Below are 20,678 nucleotides of genomic sequence, written 5' to 3'. Positions count from 1 at the left end.
TATAAATCCTATGGCTAGTCCCCAAATCCATTTTTTGGTCATCAATTCTGCCAGTATTTTGCAGTATTAAGTTGCATAATCATCTACATTAGAATCTGGTCTTATAAGTTGATGAATCAGTGAATGACATATTTATGACAGTGGATAAACTGATGTAATTATTTTAAATATCTCTTCACAGAATACTTGGTATCAGCTCTCAAAGTTAATCTTATTTAGAGCAAATTTTGTTAAAGGATAAAACTTACTTTTAAGAATTGATGAGATATGATAAAGCAAATTTTAGGGCCTGATTCAATAAATTAAAGTATGTCCAGTCTTTGCATCTAAAAAATTGTGAAAAATCAATTTTCTGCTTCTTCTGCAGTCTTGAACACAACAGTATCATCAAGATTAAAAAAAAACTGTATTGGGTTCTTGTCATTGCCTAGTCAAAAGTAAACACTAAATAATTTTGTATAATCGGCTAAGTAATTGCACCCATTAGAAGAAGTTGGAAGTACATTATACCAATGATTTATTGTGACATATTTGACTCAGAGTTTGGTATTGTTAGGGATTTTTTTCAGGGAGTTTCATGTGTGCAAGATGTATTTTTGTTTGTTCCTACGCAAGCTTCATTCATTTTTGCTTTTAAGTCCTAAGTAAATGAAACACTATTTCTACCATAGCCCACTGGAAAACTAGTACATAAGAATGGCCATACTGGGTCAGACCAGTGATCCATCTAGCCCAATATGCTGTCTTCTGACAGTGGACAGTGCCAGATGCTTCAGAGGAAATTAATAGAACAGGATAATTGTTGAGTGCCTGTCTCTTGTCATCCAGTCCCAGCTTCTGGCAGTCAGAGGTTTAGGGACACCGAGAGCATGGGGTTGCGTCCCTGACCATCTTGGCTAACTAATAACCATTGATGGACCTATCCTCCATGAACTTATCTAATTCTTTTTTTAATGCAGTTATACTTTTGCCTTCACAACATTCCTTCACAACGAATTCCACAGGTTGACAGTATGTTGTGTGAAGAAGTACTTCTTTATGTTTGTTTTAAACCTGCTGCGTATAATTTCATCGGGTGCCCCCTGGTTCTTGTGTTATGTGAAGAGGTAAATAATACTTCTCTTTTCAACTTCTCCACACCATTTATGATTTTATAGACCTGTGTCATAGTCCCTTTTACTCTTTTTCTGAGCTGAACAGGCCCAGTTTTTTTCATCTTTCCTCATATGGAAGCTGTTCTACATCCCTAATCATATTACTTGCCCTTCCCTGTACCTTTTCCAATTCCGATATATCTTTTTTGAGATGGGGCGACCAGAACTGCACACGGTATTCATGGTGTGCCCACAGATTTATGGATTTATGTAATGGATATTTTCTGTCTTACTGTCTATCCCTTCCCTAATGGTTCCTAACATTGTTAGATTTTTTGAGTGCTGCTGCACACTGAGCAGATATTTTAGAGGACAGTCCACAATGACTCCAAGATCTCTTTTTTGAGTGGTAACAGCTAATTTAACACCCATAATTTTTTTATGTAGAGTTGGGGTTACGTTTTCCAAATTGCATTACTTTGCACTTATCAGCATTGAATTTCATCTTCCATTTTGTTGCTCAGTCACCCAATTTTGTGAGATCCCTTTGTAACTCTTTGCAGTCCACTTCGGACTTAATTATCTTGAGCAATTCTGTAACATCTGAAAACTTTGCCACCTCACTGTTTACCCCCCCTTTCCAGATCATTTTATGAGTATGTTGAACAGCAGACTTCTCAGTTCAGACTCTTGGGGGACTCCATTACTTTATCTTTTTCCATGCGACAGTTGACCATTAATTTCTACCCTTTGTTTTCTATCCTTTAATCAGTTACTGATCCATGAGAGAACCTTCCCTCTTATCCCATCCCAACAAAGAGCTTTTGGTGTGGGACCTCGTCAAAGGATTTCTGAAAATACAGGTACACTGTATCCACTGGATCATCCTTGTCCACATGTTTTTTAACCCCCTTGAAGAATACTAATAGATTACCGAGCATGATTTCCCTTTACAGAAGCCATGTTGACTCTTCTCCAATATGTTGTGTTCATCTATGTGTCTGATAATTCTGTTCTTTACTATAGTTTCAACCAATTTGCCTGGCACTGAAGTTATGCTTACTGGCCTGTAATTGTAAGGATTACCTCTGAGACTTTTAAAAAAATCAGTGTTACATTAGCGGTCCTCCAGTCATCTAGTGTAAAGGATGATTTTAGCGATAGGTTACATACCATAGTTAGTAGTTCTGCAACTTCATATTTGAGTTCCTTCAGGACTCTTGAGTGAATACCATCTGATCCTGGTGACTTATTACTGTTTAATTTATCAGTTTGTTCCAAAGTCTGTTCTCCCTACGAGGGCAAGCCAGATGTCAAGGCCTCCCAGAAGGCAAGTGAGCACTGCTGGTCTCCGGAGCCAAGGCAGATCCCTATGTCGCTGTGCCCTCAATGTCCATGTCAGCCTAGATTACTGGTTCACTGCTACAGGTCATTGGCACCGTGTTCCTGGTCTCCACCTTCTCGCCTGGCCTCACCTAGAGTGAGACGTTGGTCGTCTTACAGCCGGCAATGGCCGTCTTTGCACAGACGGTCACCCTCACCAAGACTTCGGGGACACTCCCCAACTTGGCACTGTTTCTGCTATTTCCATCACCAGTCAGACCTCTCCAGGCACTGGTCACCCGCAGTGACAGTTAGCCATCAGACCGCGGCTTCGACGGCCCCGCCCTGGTCACCCAAGGAAGGAGACTTCTGCAGCACTGAGAGGGATTTCATCTCCTTGCCGAGACAGCACTGTCACAACTGGACTCTGGAGGGTGCAGCCGCCGTGGGAATACTGACCTGGCAGCAGGGCCAGTGGCCAGCACAATGCCCTTATTGGAATGCCTGAAGTAGACCCATTATACCAGTCTCACCAGTCCTCGGTCGCTGCACCAGAGATGCCCCAGTTGGCACCAGCGGCAGCAGCTTGGTGCAGGATGTGTCGGCGGGCACTGTGGAGCAGGAGAAAGTGCCCACCCCATGACCCTCTTCTCTTGTAGGGGAAGATGCCCCAGGTCCTCCTCCTGGTGGGGATGCATACGCCTCAGTCTACAGGGAAGCCATTCCATCCACCCCTGCCCCCAAGGTCTTGGCAGTCTTGGCAGGACCTGTGAGGAGAAGAGACACTGGGTTTAGTCGCTGCTGCCCTTCATCCTCCCACTCGCCTGTGCAACCTGGCCTGATGAAACATCATGGGGGCCAGAAGCACTCATTTTGAGGGTGCGCTCAAGAGCGACATACCAGTCACTTCCCCGGATCTGCCCCATCTTTTCCTCAACCATCTCCATCTTTACCATTTGGCCTGGTCAAGAGTTACCTCGGGCCGTTGGGTGCTAGAAATTGTCATCTGGCTACACCCTCCAGTTTTTGGACACCCCCCCTTGTACTCCTCCCTCCTTCACTCTCCATCTTCAAGGACCCTTCTCATGATCAACTCCTCATTTAAAAGGTAAACAACCTTCTACAACTGGGGGCAGTGGAGGAGGTCCCTCAGGAAATGAGAGGGAAAGGTTTTTACTCCTGCTATTTCCTGATTCCAAAGGCAAAATGGGGTTCCATTCTGGACCTGTGACAACTCAACAAGTACCTCAGAAAGTTGAAGTTACACATGGTATCCCTGGCCTCCATCATTCCCTCCCTGGATTTGGGAGACTGGAATTCCGCTCTTGACTTGAAAGATGCTTATTTTCATATCTCTGTCTTCCAAGGACGCAGACTGTTTCTCCGCTTTATGGTGGGCCCATAAAGCACCATTTCCAGTTCGCAGCGCTTCTCTTTGGCCTCTCCTTGGACTCCTGGGTCTTTACAAAATGCATGGCCCTAGTAGCCACTTACTTGAGACATCGGGGGGGATGCTTTTTGGCCCCAGTTGCAAGGCAAAGTGATTTAAGTCCTGAAGGACAACACCACCATTATATTTTATATCAGCAAGCAGGGCAGAGCCAGTTCATCAGCCCTTTGCCCAGGAAGTGCTCAGTCTATTGGACTTCTGTGTGCAGCATGCCATTCATCTCCATGGCAGCGTACCTCTCCAGAACCAGGAACGTGCTAGTGGATCACCTCAGCAGACTCTTCTTGTCTCGCCACGAGTGGTTTCTCCACTTGATGCGGTCAACCAAGTCTTCTGAAAGTGAGGGTTTCCCCAGGTGGGCTTGTTCACAACTTGCCAGAACAGGAAGTGCCACCAGTTCTGCTCGTTTCGCGGGTTGACAGGGGGTCCCTGTTGGATGCCTTTCTGCTTCCTTGGTAGGGGGCTCTGGTGTATGCTTTCCCACCAGTGCCATTGCTTCTCAGAGTTCTCATGAAGATTAGGCAGGACGTGGTCAGGTTCATCTTGATAGCCCCAGCTTGGTTGCACCAGCGCTGGTTCAGCACGCTCATGGATCTATCAGTGGCAACCCCGATGCCACTGCCCTCTGGCCAGATCTCCTATTGCAGAACCATGGCCAGTTGCTGCACCTGAATCTAGCGGCGCTGCACCTCACAGCTTGGTTGCTCGTGCTTGGTGCTGAGGAATGGGAATGTTCGGCCCAAGTTCAGCAGGTTCTACTGGGAAATAGGAAGCCCTCCATGAGAGCAACCGATGTGGCCAAATGAAAATATTTTATGTCCTGGGCCTCAGCCCATGAAGTTAGGCCTGAGCAGGCCTCGCTGCAGCTGATCCTGGACTACCTTATGCATCTCAAAGTCCAAGGTTTGTACCTTTCCTCAGTTATGGTCCACTGGGCTGCTATATTGGCCTTTCACCCTCCATTCCAGGGCAGGTTGGTCCGATTCTTGAAAGGCCTGGAGTGGCTCTGCCCTCAAGTACAGGATCCTGTCCCCCTGTGGGACCTGAATCTGGTGCTTGTGAGACTCATGAGGGCCCCATTCAAGCCCTTGGAATCCTGTTCTCTTCTTCTGCTCTCCTGGAAAGTGGTGTTCCTGGCAGCAATAACTTCTGCCTCAAGGCTCTTCAAGATTAGGTTGCTTACATCGGAGCTGCCCTATAAAGTGTTCTTCAAGGACAAGGTCCAATTGCAACCACATCTGGCTTTCCTGCCCAAAGTGGTTTTGCAGTTTCACATGAGCCAAGACATATTTCTGCCAGTCTTCTGCCCAAAGCCTCATAAGTCAGAGGAGGAGTGTAGGCTGCACTCTCTGGATATCAGGAGAGCGCTAGCCTTCTGCATCGAGAGGGCCAAACTTTTTTGCAAGAACATAAGAGCAGCCATACTGGGTCAGACCAAAGATCCATCTAGCCCGGTATTCTGTCTTCTGACAGTGGCCAATGCTAGGTGCCACAGAGGGAATGAACAGAACAGACAATCATCACCCCTGTTGCCCATTCCCAGCTTCTGGCAAACAGAGGTTAAGGACACAATTCCTGCCCATCCTGACTATAAGCCATTCCTGGACCTATCCTCCATGAACTTATCTAGTTCTTTTTTGGACCCTGTTATAGTCTTGGCCTTCACACCATCCTCTGGAATTGGCAAAGAGTTACACAGGTTGACAGTGTGTTATGTGAAAAAATATTTCCTTTTGTTTGTTTTGAACTTGCTGTCTATTAATTCCATTTGGTGACCACTAGTTCTTGTGTTCTGTGAAGGGGTAAATAACACTTCCTTATTTACTTTCTCCATACCAGTCATGATTTTATAGGCCTCTATCCAGGGCCGGCTTTAGGAACTGCGGAGCCTGATTCAAATACCCGGCAGCGGTCTGGGTCTTCGGTGGCACTTTGGCGGCAGAGTGTCTTTCACTCACTCCGGACCCCTTGCCGCCAAAATGCTACCAAAGACCCGGACTGAGTGAAGGACCTCCTGCCACCGAAGACCTGGACCACCGCCAAGTATGTAAAAAAAAAATGTAAAAGGCACCTATGATGCGGGGCCCAATTCAGGGGAAACGGCCTAGAGCCGGCCCTGCCTCTTTCATATCCCCCCTTAGTCATCTCTTTTCCAAGCTGAAATGTCCCAGTCTTATTAATGTCTCTTCATACGGAAGCCAATCCATAGTCGACTCAGTTGTTCATCACGGTGGCAGATAGGATGAAAGGTCATCCAGTGTCTGGCCAGAGAATTTCTTCCTGAATAACAGTCTGCATCCATTTCTGCTATGATCAGGCAAAGGTGCCTTTACTGATGGTTGTAACCACCCACCCAACTAGAACTCAAGCCTCAGCAGTGGCCTTCCTGGCCCATGTGCCAATTTCTGACATGGCGAGAGGCAGAAGCAGAGTTGACCAGAGAATGGCAGCATTCCCCCGTAGTGTAGACCGTCATCCTCACGGCCAGGTAAATCAACCTAAGATTTGCCTACTTCAGCTACACTATTCGCGTAGCTGAAGTTGTGTATCTTAGACTCATAGACTTTAGGGTCAGAAGGGACCAATATGATCATCTAGTCCGACCTCCTGCACAAAGCAGGCCACAGAACCCTACCCATCCACTTCTATAACAAACCCCTAACCTATGTCCGAGTTATTGCAGTCTTCAAATTGTGGTTTGAAGACCTGAAGCTGCAGAGAATCCATCAGCAAGTGACCCATGCCCCATGCTGCAGAGGAAGGCGAAAAACCTCCAGGGCCTCTGCCAATCTGCCCCAGAGGAAAATTCCTTCCCGACCCCAAATATGGCGATCAGCTAAACCCTGAGCGTGTGGGCAAGACTCACCAGCCAGCACTCAGGAAAGAATTCTCTGCAGTAACTCAGATCCCATCCCATTTAACATCCCATCCCAGACCACTGGGCATACTTACCTGCTGATAATCAAAGATCAGTTGCCAAAATTAAGCTATCCCATCATACCATCCCTTCCATAAATTTATCAAGCTTAATCTTAAAGCCAGATATGTCTTTTGCCCCCACTATTCCCTTTGGAAGGCTGTTCCAGAACATTACTCCTCTAATGGTTAGAAACCTTAGTCTAATTTCAAGTCTAAACCTATTGTCCAGTTTATACCCATTTGTTCTTGTGTCTGCATTGGTACTAAGCTTAAATAATTCCTCTCTCTCCCTAATATTAATCCCTCTGATATATTTATAAATAGCAAGCATATCCCCCCTCAACCTTCTTTTGGTTAGGCTAAACAAGCCAAGCTCTTTGAGTCTCCTTTCAAAAGACAGGTTTTCCATTCCTCGGATCATCCTAGTAGCCCGTCTCTGAACCTGTTCCAGTTTGAATTCATCCTTCTTAAACATGGGAGACCAGAACTGCACACAGTATTCCAGATGAGGTCTCACCAGTGCCTTTTATAACGATACTAACACCTCCTTATCTTTGCTGGAAATACCTCGCCTGATGCATCCTAAAACTGCATTAGCTTTTTTAACAGCCATATCACATTGGCGGCTCATAGTCATCCTGTGATCAACCAATACTGCAAGGTCCTTCTCCTCCTCTGTTGCTTCCAACTGATGTGTCTCCAATTTATAACATCCCCACTCCCTGCCCCCCCGGTGTAGACCTAGCCTCAGTTGCGACTCTGTGCTTTTGCAAATCTAGCTCCAGGGGCCTCAGTTTGAGCATTCAGAAAATGAGGCACACGACACTTGGTGGCCAACTGTTAACATTTTGCTTTAAGTGTATTGCTCAGTATCCCACAGAAACTCTGTGACAGAGATGAGGATAAAATGGAAATTAACCTGGGCAGCTTTCATCTGCAAAGGCCATTCTTTTTCTTCCTGAAGTCCCCTGCCCCATTCTTTACATATCTTTCTAGTTCTACAAGAAATGAGCTTACTGGTAATTCATTATATGACCTTTATTCTTTCCCATAATTTGGTTCATCCTGTGCACTGAATGAGGCAGCAATTCTCTGGCAAAAAACAGTATGTGATCATATATTTAAAGACTGTATGATACAGGCAATGTTAATTCTGGTATTTCCTACATTTTGAGTGTTTGACTTTGCAACCTTAAATGTTGTTTTAAGATAGTTTTTTTTAATGTAATTTCCTAATTGAAATGAAAAACTCACAAAAAACAAAAACCTTGAGAAAACAGATATTCTGTCATGTATTGACCCCCACTTTGAGGTATCAACAGGGCTTGGACATTTAGATCTACAGCAAGCACCACTACCAGTTGATGTAACAAAATAACTGATTGCTATACAAGCCTATGACCAGTGACTTGTGGGAACAATCCACTGGGAGGAGCGTGAGACACATACTTTGCCAGTCTAAGGGTACGTTTTCACTACCCGCCGTATCGGCGGGTAGCAATCGATTGCTCAGGGATCGATATATCGCGTCTCATGTAGACGCGATATATCGATCCCTGAACGTGCTTATATCGATTCCATAACTCCACCAACCCGAACGGAGTTGCGGAATCGACAGGAGAAGCCGCGGACATCGATCCCGTGCCGTGAGGACGGTGAGTAATTCGATCTTAGATACTTCGACTTCAGCTATGTTATTCACATAGCTGAAGTTGCGTATTTAAGATCGATTTTCCCCCGTAGTGTAGACCAGTCCTCAGATACTGCAGGCAGCAAAGGAGTATAGAGACTCAGGACTCCCGGGTTCAGTTCCAGGTTTTGGAGAAGAGTGTTTACTAGTGGTTGTGTCCCAGCCTACACCCATTCCTATCTACTCCCACCCCGATCAGCTGTAGGAAAAAATCAAATAAATCCAATATTTTAAAATTTGACTATAAATTTCATTAAAAAAATAAACTTATATAAAGTTAAATTTGAAATTGACAACCTATGTTAGGGCCTACATTTATAATCTATTAAAATATTTATATTAAATGCAAAAAAAAAAAAAGATTTTCTGTATTTGCTGCCAAATTTTAAAGAAAGTCAAACCACTGACCTGGTGGAAGTCGCTGGCTAATAATCTGAAACCAGAATTTATTACACTGCTAAACCAGCTGTTCTGAGCAGTAGCTTGTTCTCCAGTTATAGAGAGAATATTTTCTTCATTTTAGTTTCTTCAGTTAATTCAGTTCAATGACTAGTTCATTCAAAGTTTAAGAAACCAATTGGGAGTCAAAAAAGCAGGAAAGCTTGTTTTCCTCTTCCAGTCTATGAATAAAAATTGGGTGTGAGAGGATGAGCTCTACTAGGTCTAAAATTGAAGAACATGGTGACTAGAAAAACTCACTTCATTTCACTAACTACAGATAATATTTCTTTTGTTAAATAAATCAGTTAGTTAGGGGAGAGGGATAGCTCAGTGGTTTGAGCATTGGCTTGTTAAACCCAGGGTTGTGAGTTCAATCCTTGAGGGGGCTATTTGGGGATTGGTCCTGCTTTGAGCAGATGGTTGGACTAGATGATCTCCCAAGGTCCCTGCTATTCCATGATTCTCACTTATGATAAACTTTTTTCCTTATGCATCCAGCACATTTAAGTAGTTTTGTTTTATTAAAAAATACTTGAATGTTTTTTGTGCATTTTTTGTTACATTTCTATCCAAATAGAGCTTGATATAAATCATAAATTAATGAATTGCCATCTAGTAAATAAATACATCAGTCACCATTTTCTACCATAATAAAAATGTAAAAATTAAGAATCTGAATAAATGTAAATTAAGCTATACAGTTGCTCAAATAAATATGTATAGATAGAGTGTATCCTCAGGTTAGCAAAAAGAAGCACCAAATTTAGTGTAAATACTATATTTAGTTGTAAATCAACATTTTTAATGGTTACTAGTCACTGAGAATCATCTTTTTATATGAAAATAACTAAGAAGTACAAATGCAAAACAAGATTAAAATTGATTATTTAAATCAAGGTTTCCTGCTTGCTGTGTTAAATGATGATGAAAATACTGGGATTTAAGCCAATCCACCCTGCCCCCCATTTTCTGCCACCACCACCTTTCTGCTCCTTCCCACCCACCAAGCTCCTCTCCCCTCTTCCTCTGTTCCTATCCAAACCCACACCCCATCTTCCCAGCTCCTGGCCCCCTCCCTGTTCCCCTATCCATTTGCCAGCCCTCTGACTACTGCTCCTTCCCTTTCTGCTCCTAACTTCCCCCATTACCCCGAATACGGGCTCCCTCTCTGTCGGGACCTATATACCCTAGTGCCTGCAACCCTTTCTTCCTCTCTGTTCCTATTCTCCCTCTGTTACCCCCCTCCCCCTCAATTCCTCAGCTCCCTCCATCTGAATCAAGCTGATTTCTCCTCTTCTTCCATGCCTCCTGAATTCCTATAAGGGAAGATTTGAGAGAGAGAGAGAGAGTGTCTCCCTGCTTTCACTCCCTGTGTTCGGCATCACCAGGAGCAGGAATTCTAGGGAAAGTTCTGCTCAGCCCTTGCAGCTTTGGGGTGGAACATGATCAGTGTAAGTGGAAGCTTCAGAGATTTTAGCTGCCAGACTCTAACAAGTCTCTGCTGACCTTCTGCAAAGTGAATTTTTTCAGAGGCTTATAACTTGAGCAATTTTGGACAGATTTTCACAGGAATTGCAAAAGGCCCAGCCCATCACTGGCACCAGAGCAAGCTCCCTGCCAAATGTCATGTACCTGCTCCAAAGCATGGAGACTCTAGAGCAGTGGTGGGTAAGCTGTGGCCCACGAGCCATACGCGGCCCATCAGGGCAGTCCACTGGCAGGCCACGAGACAGTTTGTTTATGTTGACCATCCACAGGCCATGATATTTTCCCAAATCTCATGTTTAAAAGTGGCTGGGCCATTTTAATTCAGACTTTCTAAAAAGTCAGCCTGAAGCAGAGATATAACATGGAAACATTTACTCCAAATAGTTAAAGTTTGGCAAAGGTGTACAGCTGAAAACAGGGTCTTATTATTCCAAAGATTGACTTTATAGTTGTATTTGATTCACATAGTGAGAACCACACATGTATTTTTTCTTTTAATAGAAAAAACAGTAACAAAACAAAAGTCATCTTCTTAATGCATATAAATACTCATGTGCAGTTAATATATATTGGGTATTATGAAAACAACAGAAAAGCAAATTAACAAACAAAAAACAGAAAGAACAAAGAAACAGATATTTGTAGTCTTTGATCATCAGTTTTCACAATAATCCCTCTATTCACTTCGAAATGTAAAATATTTTTTATGGCCAGCAAAGTGCATTTTACTGTACTGTTGGGATAGTTGTAGAGAAGAAATAGTGTTCGTTCCTTGTAACCACTTGAAAGAGCATCCTTTACACACACCTCTCTTAAGAAATAACTTTTCTATTTATTCATTTTTTCTCAGGAGGAGGAGCCCTTTGTTAGATGCACAATCTAGATTACATGAGATCCTAGAAATAAAGGCAAGTGTACGGTGTACTCATACCACACATTTCCTCACACATTAGGCATGGACAGAGAGCACCATCTATATGAGATTTGTTCAAACACTTAAAATTCATTTAAAATCTCTGTCACTCCTCATTTTGCATTTGTTGAGCAAATTTGCATTTGCATTTGTTGTCCACCTCACAGGGCATATATAATACAAGATTGGTTTTTTTATACACCAGTGATGTCTTTTTCTGTAACTCTTTTTATGGTAAACTAGTGTTTTATAGTTTTTAACATACACTGCAGAAGAATATCACAGTGTTTTAATGCTTTGAGTTACTCTGTAATACATGTTTATTGTCTATATCCACAGCACTGAATTCAGATAGTCTTAGAGCATAAGTATCAGAGGGGTAGCCATGTTAGTCTGGATCTGTAAAAGCAGCAAAGAATCCTGTGGCACCTTATAGACGAACAGACGTTTTGGAGCATGAGCTTTCGTGGGTGAATACCCACTTCGTCAGATGCAACTGAGCATAAGTTATTTATCCTTTAGCTCCTGTGCAAGTGGTAGTTCTTTCCACCAAAGGACATGATATTGCTTTTACTAGTTCTATTGATCCATTGATGATAACCATTTAAAGACTTAGGAATGGAAAAATACTGTACAAGTGATAGTTAATACAAATGATAAGGAGATCCCAGCAGATGGCTTGCAACTGCGTACAAGTTTAAGAATGGCAGTGTGAGTAGTTTAATTGGGAATTTTTTACCAATAAGTTACTAAACTAAGTATATTAATATTTTGACATATGCATTCATTTTATATGCAAAGTGGAGGGATCCTTTTCCTACCAACTTAATGTTATACTTGTTGAGTGAGATTCTCTGTTTATGAGAGAACAGTCTTCCTATCAAGAAAAAAGATTAGCGACATTTCAGTATCTTTTAACTATTTTGAATTTGTCTCTGAAAAAAATTTCCTGTAGTTTGGATATTTCATGTAATGTATTTGTACATGTACATTGTGGACTTCTACTGCTATCTAGGATAGCTAGGCATCTGGTTTTCAACCGGAATGCCTGGTCGAAAAGGGACTCTAGTGGCTCCGGTCAGCACCACTGACTGGACCGCTGAGAGTCTGGTTAGCGGCACAGCGGGGCTAAGGCAGGCTTTGTGCCTGTCCTTGCTCTGTGTGGCTCCCAGAAGCAGCCAGCATTTGCCTCCGGTTCCTAAGTGCAGGGGCGCCATGGGGATCCGCACACTGGCCGAGCACTCGCTCCTCAGCTCCCATTGGCTGTGAACCACAGCTGGTGGGAGCTGTGGGGGCGGTGCCTGTGGGCGAGGGCAGCATGCAGAGCCCCATTGCCGTCACTGTGCCTAGGAGCCAAAGGGGGGACATGCTGGCTGCTTCTGGGAGCCACCTGAGGTAAGCACTGTCCAGAGCTCACACCTCTCACCGCCTCCCACAATCAGTAGCTCTCATTTCTGGCCCTACCCCAGAGCCCACACTCCTAGCCAGAACCCGCACCCTTTCCCACACCCCAACCCTCTGCCCCAGCCTGGAGCCCCCTCCCACACTCTGAAAGCCTCAGCCCCACCCTCCAACCATGAACCCCCTCTTGAATCCCAAACACCTCATCCCCAGTCCCACCCCAGAGCCTGCACCCCCTAGATGGAACCCTCACCCCTTCCTTCACTCCAAACCCCTTCCCCAGCCCAGTCAAAGTGGGAGAGTGAACGACAGAGGGAGGGGGTAGAGTGAGCGGGGCAGGGGCAGGGGCAGGGCCTTGGGGAAGGGGTGGGCAAGGGTGTTTGGTTTTCTGCAATCAGTTGACAACTCTACTGCTATAATCTTAATACCTGTTTTGTGCATTATATACAGTATTTGTTACTTGGCTGTGCACTTGTGTTCCAAACTTACCTTGCTCACATTCCTTATCTAATTTTTCTTTAATAAACAGCAAAGTATTGTGGACAGCAGGCCTTTGCAGTGGTATCTTTATCTGAATGTTTCCAAAGCCCTGACCATCTCATTTTGCTATGCAAGAACTTACTTCACTTTTTAAGCTGCACAACTGCTCTTATTGCAGTTTTTCAATGCATTACCTAATTACAAAACCTGTTGTTCTTTTTGCAGTTCAAAAAAAAATCCCACACTGAGAATTAAGCAAGATGACTAAGCAGATATTCATGTTTGCTGGAGTGAGATTTATGGCAAAAATAAAACCAAACAGATATTGAATCAGATTTTTTTTGAATTTGGTTTTATTTTGTTTTTATGATTATTTGTATCTGGCATTTGTTATGGTAAATGTGCTGTTAAAATTAGCACCAAAAGAAAATTTCCATTATTGCTGCTGAACAGTACTCTATACAATTTACATTGTAGGTAGCATGATTATTCTTTAAGATCCAGAAATTAAACGAGTAAAAATGGCTCTCTAGAATCATTCTTGTACTTGCTCATCTTTGAGTAGTGTTGCTAGGTATCCATTCAAAGTCTTGAAGGGTGGCATTTTTAAAAGTGCTCAGTATTGGTCTACCTCTACTCCCATTGAATTCTATAGGAGTTTTGCTGTTGACTTTGATGGAAAAAGTTCGGCAGTGTTGACTATTTTTGAAAATCCCACCCTAACTGTCACAGACATTCTTTTTTAAGGCAGTATAACAAAAGGAGGATTTAACAATAGAAGAACTCTTTGATCAAGGTACTATAATTGTAAGTGCTCAGAATTTGAATATTTAGTGGTAAGGGGGAGTGTGCAGTAAGTAGAAGTGATACTAAGTAAGCCTGAGTGTCTGTAAATTAGTTTAGCTGGTCTTAATGGAAGGAATTTTGCTAAAACAACAGTCATTAGATTGCACATTCAACAAAATGTTTGTCTTACTGAAAGTGCCTAAAATTTAAATTACCAAAAGGTGCAATTGCACTACTCCATAAGACCCCAACACCATAGAGGGCCTGGAAAAGAATAATTTATATTTTTAGTTGGAGGTGGTTTTTCTCTCCTTTCGCAGGCCAGCAGCAGTATATTACAAAGATGAATCTGAAGATTGAACTAGAATGTATATATAATTGCATACTGCGGATATGTGTGAAAAATGTGTACATGATATGTAAACTTCATTGACACATTATGAAAATACATTAAACATATAGTTACCGGATTCAGAAATGAAAATTAATGTATGAATTATTTAGCTAACACTGCACTTTGCCCCAGAATCTGGTGTTTATTATTGTGAGCTTTAGCAGGAAACAGAAGCAGTATCAATTGGGAAAACATTTCTTTATTGAACTGAGAACAGTATGGCTTTCTAGTTTCTAAGTGGGGAACCTGGTTCTTTGGTTTCTTTGTTCCTAGTTAGACTACTCCCAAGCTATTTTAGTTGAACATTTTACATACTAATGGAGTCTAGGGAAGTGCAGTTGGCAGCTGTTCATGGGATAATAATGAAACACACTGTTTAGTACTGCATACTCCTGCTGTAAAATGCGGGAAATATTTTATAGATATCATGGTGAGCTGAGCTGTATCCACTTTAAGCAATGTAAGTACGTGAACTATGAGTGAGGAAGTTGTGTTTTCATATGCGAGTAACTGGCAATCATTTTGCTTTTGCAGGTAAAGAAAACGTGCACAGAATCAGATGTTTCAGAGGCTCAGAATTCCAGGTACAGTAACTAAAGTAAATACTTAATGAGAAGAACATGGTGATATGAAGCAATACTGAAGCTATATAGCACACGGCATGAGAGATTAGTATTGCAAAGAGTTAATGAGTCTGGCTAGATTACTTTTAAATGTATTTCATCCCAGAAGTGGTATTGTTTTTTGAAGTTACTGATAAGAATTGAGAATTGGGGATGGACAGGGAGTGGAGAGAGTTTTGATAGTGTATTAATAGTGATTTGTCACCTTCAGTTTAGAAGCGAATCACATTCAAAACAATAAATATTGTAGTAAAGTCTCTAGATCAATTATTTTTTTCTTTTCTCATCCCTTTCTGCACCTATGATTGTTGCCATTCATTTAGTATTGACATTTACTTTCAGTACCAGCAGATCAGTTTTTGTTTGGGTAAAAATTCTTTTACCAATGTTTTTTCTTAAATGTTTACTTGTGCAAAATGCACTAATGTTCATATGTTGGGGAAATCTCATACACGCCTCAAAAAGTATGTATTAAAATGCATTGTTTCCTAATGTTATATGTAAGTAGAAAAGGAAATCAATGTAACTTAAATGAGGTCACTATCCCTGCCTATATTTTGGACAAGTGATGAAGTAATTACTGCAAATGTGCCATCTAGCATGTACATTATTGGTGGTTATTAAATTCTTAAGTCATAGGGCTTTGTTTTGTCTAAGATTTGTGGAGTGAAACATTTTATAGGCTGTCATTGTGTCTTATTTCTGTTTACAAGAGCTATATTTCAATTTCACAGGGAAAAAAAAGTTTAATCACAAAAAAAAAACACAGAATAAACCTAAAGAAATACAAAAAAGCTAAGAAATTAAAAATGACTGAAACTTTACTATGCTTATGTCTGGGTATTGCAGCTTTAATGTATGCAAGACCTCTGACTGGTTGGGATACAGTAATACTTATGGACAATAGAATAGTTGTGAATAGTCCTGTACAGTATGTCAGAATTTCTTTGATTTGCACAGCTTTCATTGGGTTCAGTAGGAGTTGTACTCATAATTGAGCACAGACTATGAGGCCTGATCTTACTTCCATTGAAGTCCATGGGAATTTTGCTATGGACTTCAATGGGAACTGGTTTGAACCTTTGATCTTTATTTAATAATAATATAATATAAATGTTGTCCTCCCCTTCACCCCCACTCCTACCCCTACCCCCTAGCCTGGTATTTTTGATTGAAAATTAAGTTTCAGTTTTAAAAACCTCATATCACTTTACAAGTACTTTCAGTAGCTTTAGGGTCCTGATTCAGCAAAGCACTTGAGCATGAGCGTAACTTTAAGCATGTGAGTCATCCCCTGTGGGACTCTAAACATGTGAAAAGTTACACACACGCTCAAGTGCTTTGCTGGATCAGGGCCTTGTATTGTAACAAGTCTAAGGGCACTTCATGGCGCAGTATGCTTTCATCATACTTACTCCATTATGAACTTTCTGTTGAATGGTCGTTACGATGATTGTTATACTAAATAAAATAAATCTGTAGAATAATTTTTTTCTCTCAACTGCAAAAGTGACCCACACTGTGAACAATCAAACTGTAAATCTGATAAGATTTCATTTACTGGAAAAAGGAAAATTTTTAACAAAAAAGTATATGTTTTCTGTCCTCCCTTATTTAAGGAAATGTATTTTAAACCAGATCTAGTTTAAATAAAAGGAAATGCTCCTGGCCTGAGAGTTTGTAATGCTGTGTATATAGCTAGAAGCAAGTTTTTATGGCAGAGTTTGATATCCGATGCAACTGTGGTCTTAGAATGGAATCACTGACAGACCTTTGACAAGAGGGGCACTAGAGGCACTGCTATAGTCCATCAAGTTTTAAAGCCTGGAGCAATATAATTCTTCTCAAATAAGTTTTAAGTGAAAACATTGCACATAAAATGAAACATCAGCATAAAAATGAATGCTGGAGACACATTGCCTTACCGAATGGCTGCTGGCTTGGGACTTAAGGCCAATATCATTCATTTATTTAGCTAGCTTTATAGTGTGTTGGTTTTGGATTTGAAACTATTACAATAAATGCAGATGGAAAGTGTTTTTACAGTAGGGAAGTAATTAAATTGGGTGTGGGAACTTTGTCAGGAGAATTCTTGGAGTGACGTGTGTATCAGCAAATTCTTTGTCTTGCTTGGTGTTGGTTCCTCTTTAGTAAGAAACTTTCAAGATACAGATGTGACTGGTAAATTTGGGCTGAGCGAATCTACTAGCTTATGCAATATATCAGGGCAAAGAATGCCTTACAGAAGTATCCTGCCATATGTGTGATAAAGCTCAATCATCAACAGCAGTCATTTCTCATTTATACAAAATGATTGTCAAGTTGACAGATGTTTAACAACACACATGCATAGGAAACTACAGTTAGAAGATTTGCAAGCATGATAGATGGAATGATTTTCTCTGAACACATAAATGTGCAAGAAAATGTGCATTAATCTTTAATAGCTCAGTCACACACAAATTTTGACCCATATATTTTCAAGCAGGACATGAGAATTTAGACATGCAAATTCTGTGAGAGTTTCCTGGAGTGAGTGGCTAAATCTCCTATGTCCTGTTTTGAAAGTGCTTTCCTATATCTCTCTCACTACATATTTATGTTGCATGCATTGCTGTGGTATCTGGGGATATACATATTATAAAATTCTTTCCTTTTGTTTTAAAAATTAAATTATCTGTTAGAAGGTTTAATAGCTTGCCAACATAATAAATTCCTATCATTTAATTTTGAACCCACTGTTGTTTAATTGAGAGAGAGGGTATGACTTGACAAGAGTCATTATACTGCCAATCAGCGGCAGAGTCAGAAATAGTACATATTAGCACTGATTCCCAGGCCACTGTTCTAAACCCCAGATAATGTGAACACATAATCAAATTAATCAGTTAGTAACTTTGAAGATGTAGTTCATGAGTGCAGTGTATGTAATATGCATCTGCACAACGTACATTGCACTGCATTTTCTCATGTTCTCAGTTTAATTTACTAATGGTGCGATCAGGGCTGGTGCAACCCATTAGGTGACCCAGGCAGTCGCCTAGGGCACTAGCATTTGGGGAGGGGCATTTCGAGTCCTTCGGCAGAGACTGCAGCGGCGGGATCTTCGACCGCCCCAGTCGTCATTGGCATTTAGGCGGACGGACCTGGGGCAGGGTGGCGTGGGGAGGGCCGCCTCCAGCAAGTAAAGGGGGGGGCAGCACGCAGGGGAACTCCCCGCCCCAGCTCACCTCTGCTCCGCCTCCTCCTCTGAGCAGGCTGCCCCACTCTGCTTCTCTCCCTCCCAGGCTTGTGGAACCAAACAGCTGATTGGCGCCGCAAGCCTGGAAGGCTGGAGAAGTGGAGTGGTGACGGCGTGCTCAGGGGAGGAGGCAGAGCAGAGGTGAGCTGGGACGGGGAGCTGCCGCACGGCTCCCCGGGCCAGGGGGAGCTGCCATGGGGGCGGGAGGGGTGGCCACAGAGGGGAGGGGGTAGCTGCTGCAGGGGGGACGCCCCAGGGTGGAAGGGGGGTGGGGAGCTGCCACAGGGCTCGGGGTGGGGGGCAAGGTGGAAGTTTCACCTAGGGCGCAAAACATCCTTGCACCCACCCCTGGGTGTGATATTGAGAGGTGCTGACTACCTTTGCCCCATGTTGAATTTAATATAATTTAAGTAAATGCTGAGTTACTGTGCTATGTATGAGATGCTTAACTTAATTGTTACCAATGAGAATTTGTAGAAAAAGCTTGAGCCACATTTTGTTGATACTGTATATCAAAGCACAAATCTAATCTCCTTACATATAATTATGTAGCACTATGTGCTGCAGCACTTTTATCTTCAGTGTTTTACAAACATAAGTTAATATTCATTATTTTCAAAGTTATGACATGTTTTTAACCAGATTGGATACCTGGTAGATCTAGTTATTCACTCCCTCATCCAAAACCAAACCTCACAGGCAGAAACTTAGTTATCGGATGAACTATAAGAAATGAGTGAAATATTAGACTATTTCAGATTCTGAAAACTGGTAGATTGGTAAATATCAAAAATGTAGAGCCCCGTGCTCCCATCTGCAATTACACCTGTGCTTATGAAAGGCAGAATTTCATTCTTTCTGCCTAGCCCAGGGAAGCTCCTCAGCAAAGGCTTTTTAGTGTTCTAGCCCTAGTCAGTGTGGGCTTCTCTGAATTCTCCTTCCCCATCCTGCAGATGGCTTTCCTCCCTACCTGCTCTGCTCAGTTTAATGAAGTTCTAGAGAGAACTATAGTGGTGGAGGCCCTAGAACTGGGGTGGGCTAACTACGGCCTGTGGGCTGGATTCACCAACCATTTTAATCCAGCCCTTGAACTCCCACTGGGGAGCAGGGTCTGGGATTGCCCACTCCGGCGCTTCAGCCAGGGAACAGGGTTTGGGGACGCTCCACACGGCTCCGAGAAGCAGCAGCATGGCCCCTCTCAAGCTCCTACGTGTAGTGGCAGCCAGAGGGCTCTCCTCTGCATGCTGCTCCCACCCAAGTGCCTCCCCCACAGCTCCCATTGGCTGGGAGCCGCAGGGACAGTGCCTGCAGATAGGGCATCGTGCAGAGCTGCCTGGCTGTGCCTCCACATAGGAGCCAGAGAAGGGGCATGCCACTGCTTCCGGGAGCCACTTGAGGTAAGTGCTGCCCAGAACCTGCACCCCTGAACCTCTCCTCTGTGCCCCAACCCCTTGCCCTGACCCCCTCCCATCCTCCAAACCCCTTGATCCCAGCCTGAAGCACCCTCCTACACTCCAAACACCTCATCCCCAGCCCAGCCCAGTCTCCTCCCGCACCTGAACTCCTCATTTCTGGCCCCACCCTAGAGCTTGTACCCCCAGCCAGAGCCCTCAGCCCCTCCCGCGCCCCAACCCCAATTTTGTGAGTATTCATGGCCCGCCATACAATTTCTATTCCCAGATGTGGCCCTTGGTCCAAAAAGTTTGCCCACCCTTGCCCTAGAAGCATGACTTCTGCAGCAGCTAACCTGTGTCATCTGGACTTGTGCCACTAGCTGAGCCCTTGTAATCCATGGGTCAAGGGAACAGAACTGCTGGGTTTTTTTCCCTCTGGTGGAGAGGGGTGACAAATCATAGCCCATTAATGGGAAGATGAGTAGAACATTCAGTGAGCTGAGTGTCAGAGAGTTTCTTCTGCCCTGCAGGAGATAACACCACTACAGGGAAGAATGAAGGCAGAGAGAAAATATGTAGTGTGTCAGGATGGTATCTATGAATAAAAAGAACACTTGAAGATCTTGGGAAATCATTTTGTGGCCTGTCGAAGGAGGTTAGCTGACCTTAAATTGCTTCTAAAAATACATAGAGGTGGTAAAAAAAAAAAGTGGCTTCTATTACTCACAGAAGCATGCATCTTTGTGTTGGCAAGGTGCAAGGAGGCACTTTGCTTCACAAAATAAAATAAATATTTTATGCATATCTTCAATATCAATCTGACAGATCAATTGTCTAATGATATACACTTTCTCCCCATTTATCCTTTTCCAATTTTTTTAATTGAAAAAGTAAAAGAACAGGAAAGAGAAATTGCTCATAAGAAAATTCCAGTGAAAACTTCTACCAGACACTATAGTGCAACACAGTCACAGGCACACTAGCAATTACATTACATACTCTCACAGTTACACAAAACTCATCCCTGTGCATGTGATTACT

General features: G+C 42.8%; 1 protein-coding gene across 12 annotated transcripts in view; it reads left to right on the top strand.

Annotated features, from left to right (window-relative positions):
- EYA4 (EYA transcriptional coactivator and phosphatase 4) overlaps positions 1 to 20,678 on the top strand; it is a 243,987-nt gene that overhangs the window by 116,036 nt on the left and 107,273 nt on the right. For all 12 annotated transcript variants that reach the window (XM_050949625.1, XM_050949624.1, XM_050949620.1 and 9 more), the window contains one exon: positions 14,914 to 14,963. In XM_050949625.1, coding sequence (XP_050805582.1) covers positions 14,914 to 14,963 — 50 coding nt within the window. The remainder of the gene's footprint in view (positions 1 to 14,913; positions 14,964 to 20,678) is intronic.

This window comes from Gopherus flavomarginatus, chromosome 4 (assembly GCF_025201925.1).
Source record: "Gopherus flavomarginatus isolate rGopFla2 chromosome 4, rGopFla2.mat.asm, whole genome shotgun sequence".
Taxonomy (NCBI): Eukaryota; Metazoa; Chordata; order Testudines; family Testudinidae; genus Gopherus; species Gopherus flavomarginatus.
Note: the sequence above shows the minus strand (reverse complement) of the source record. Positions and strands in the feature narration are given on the sequence as shown.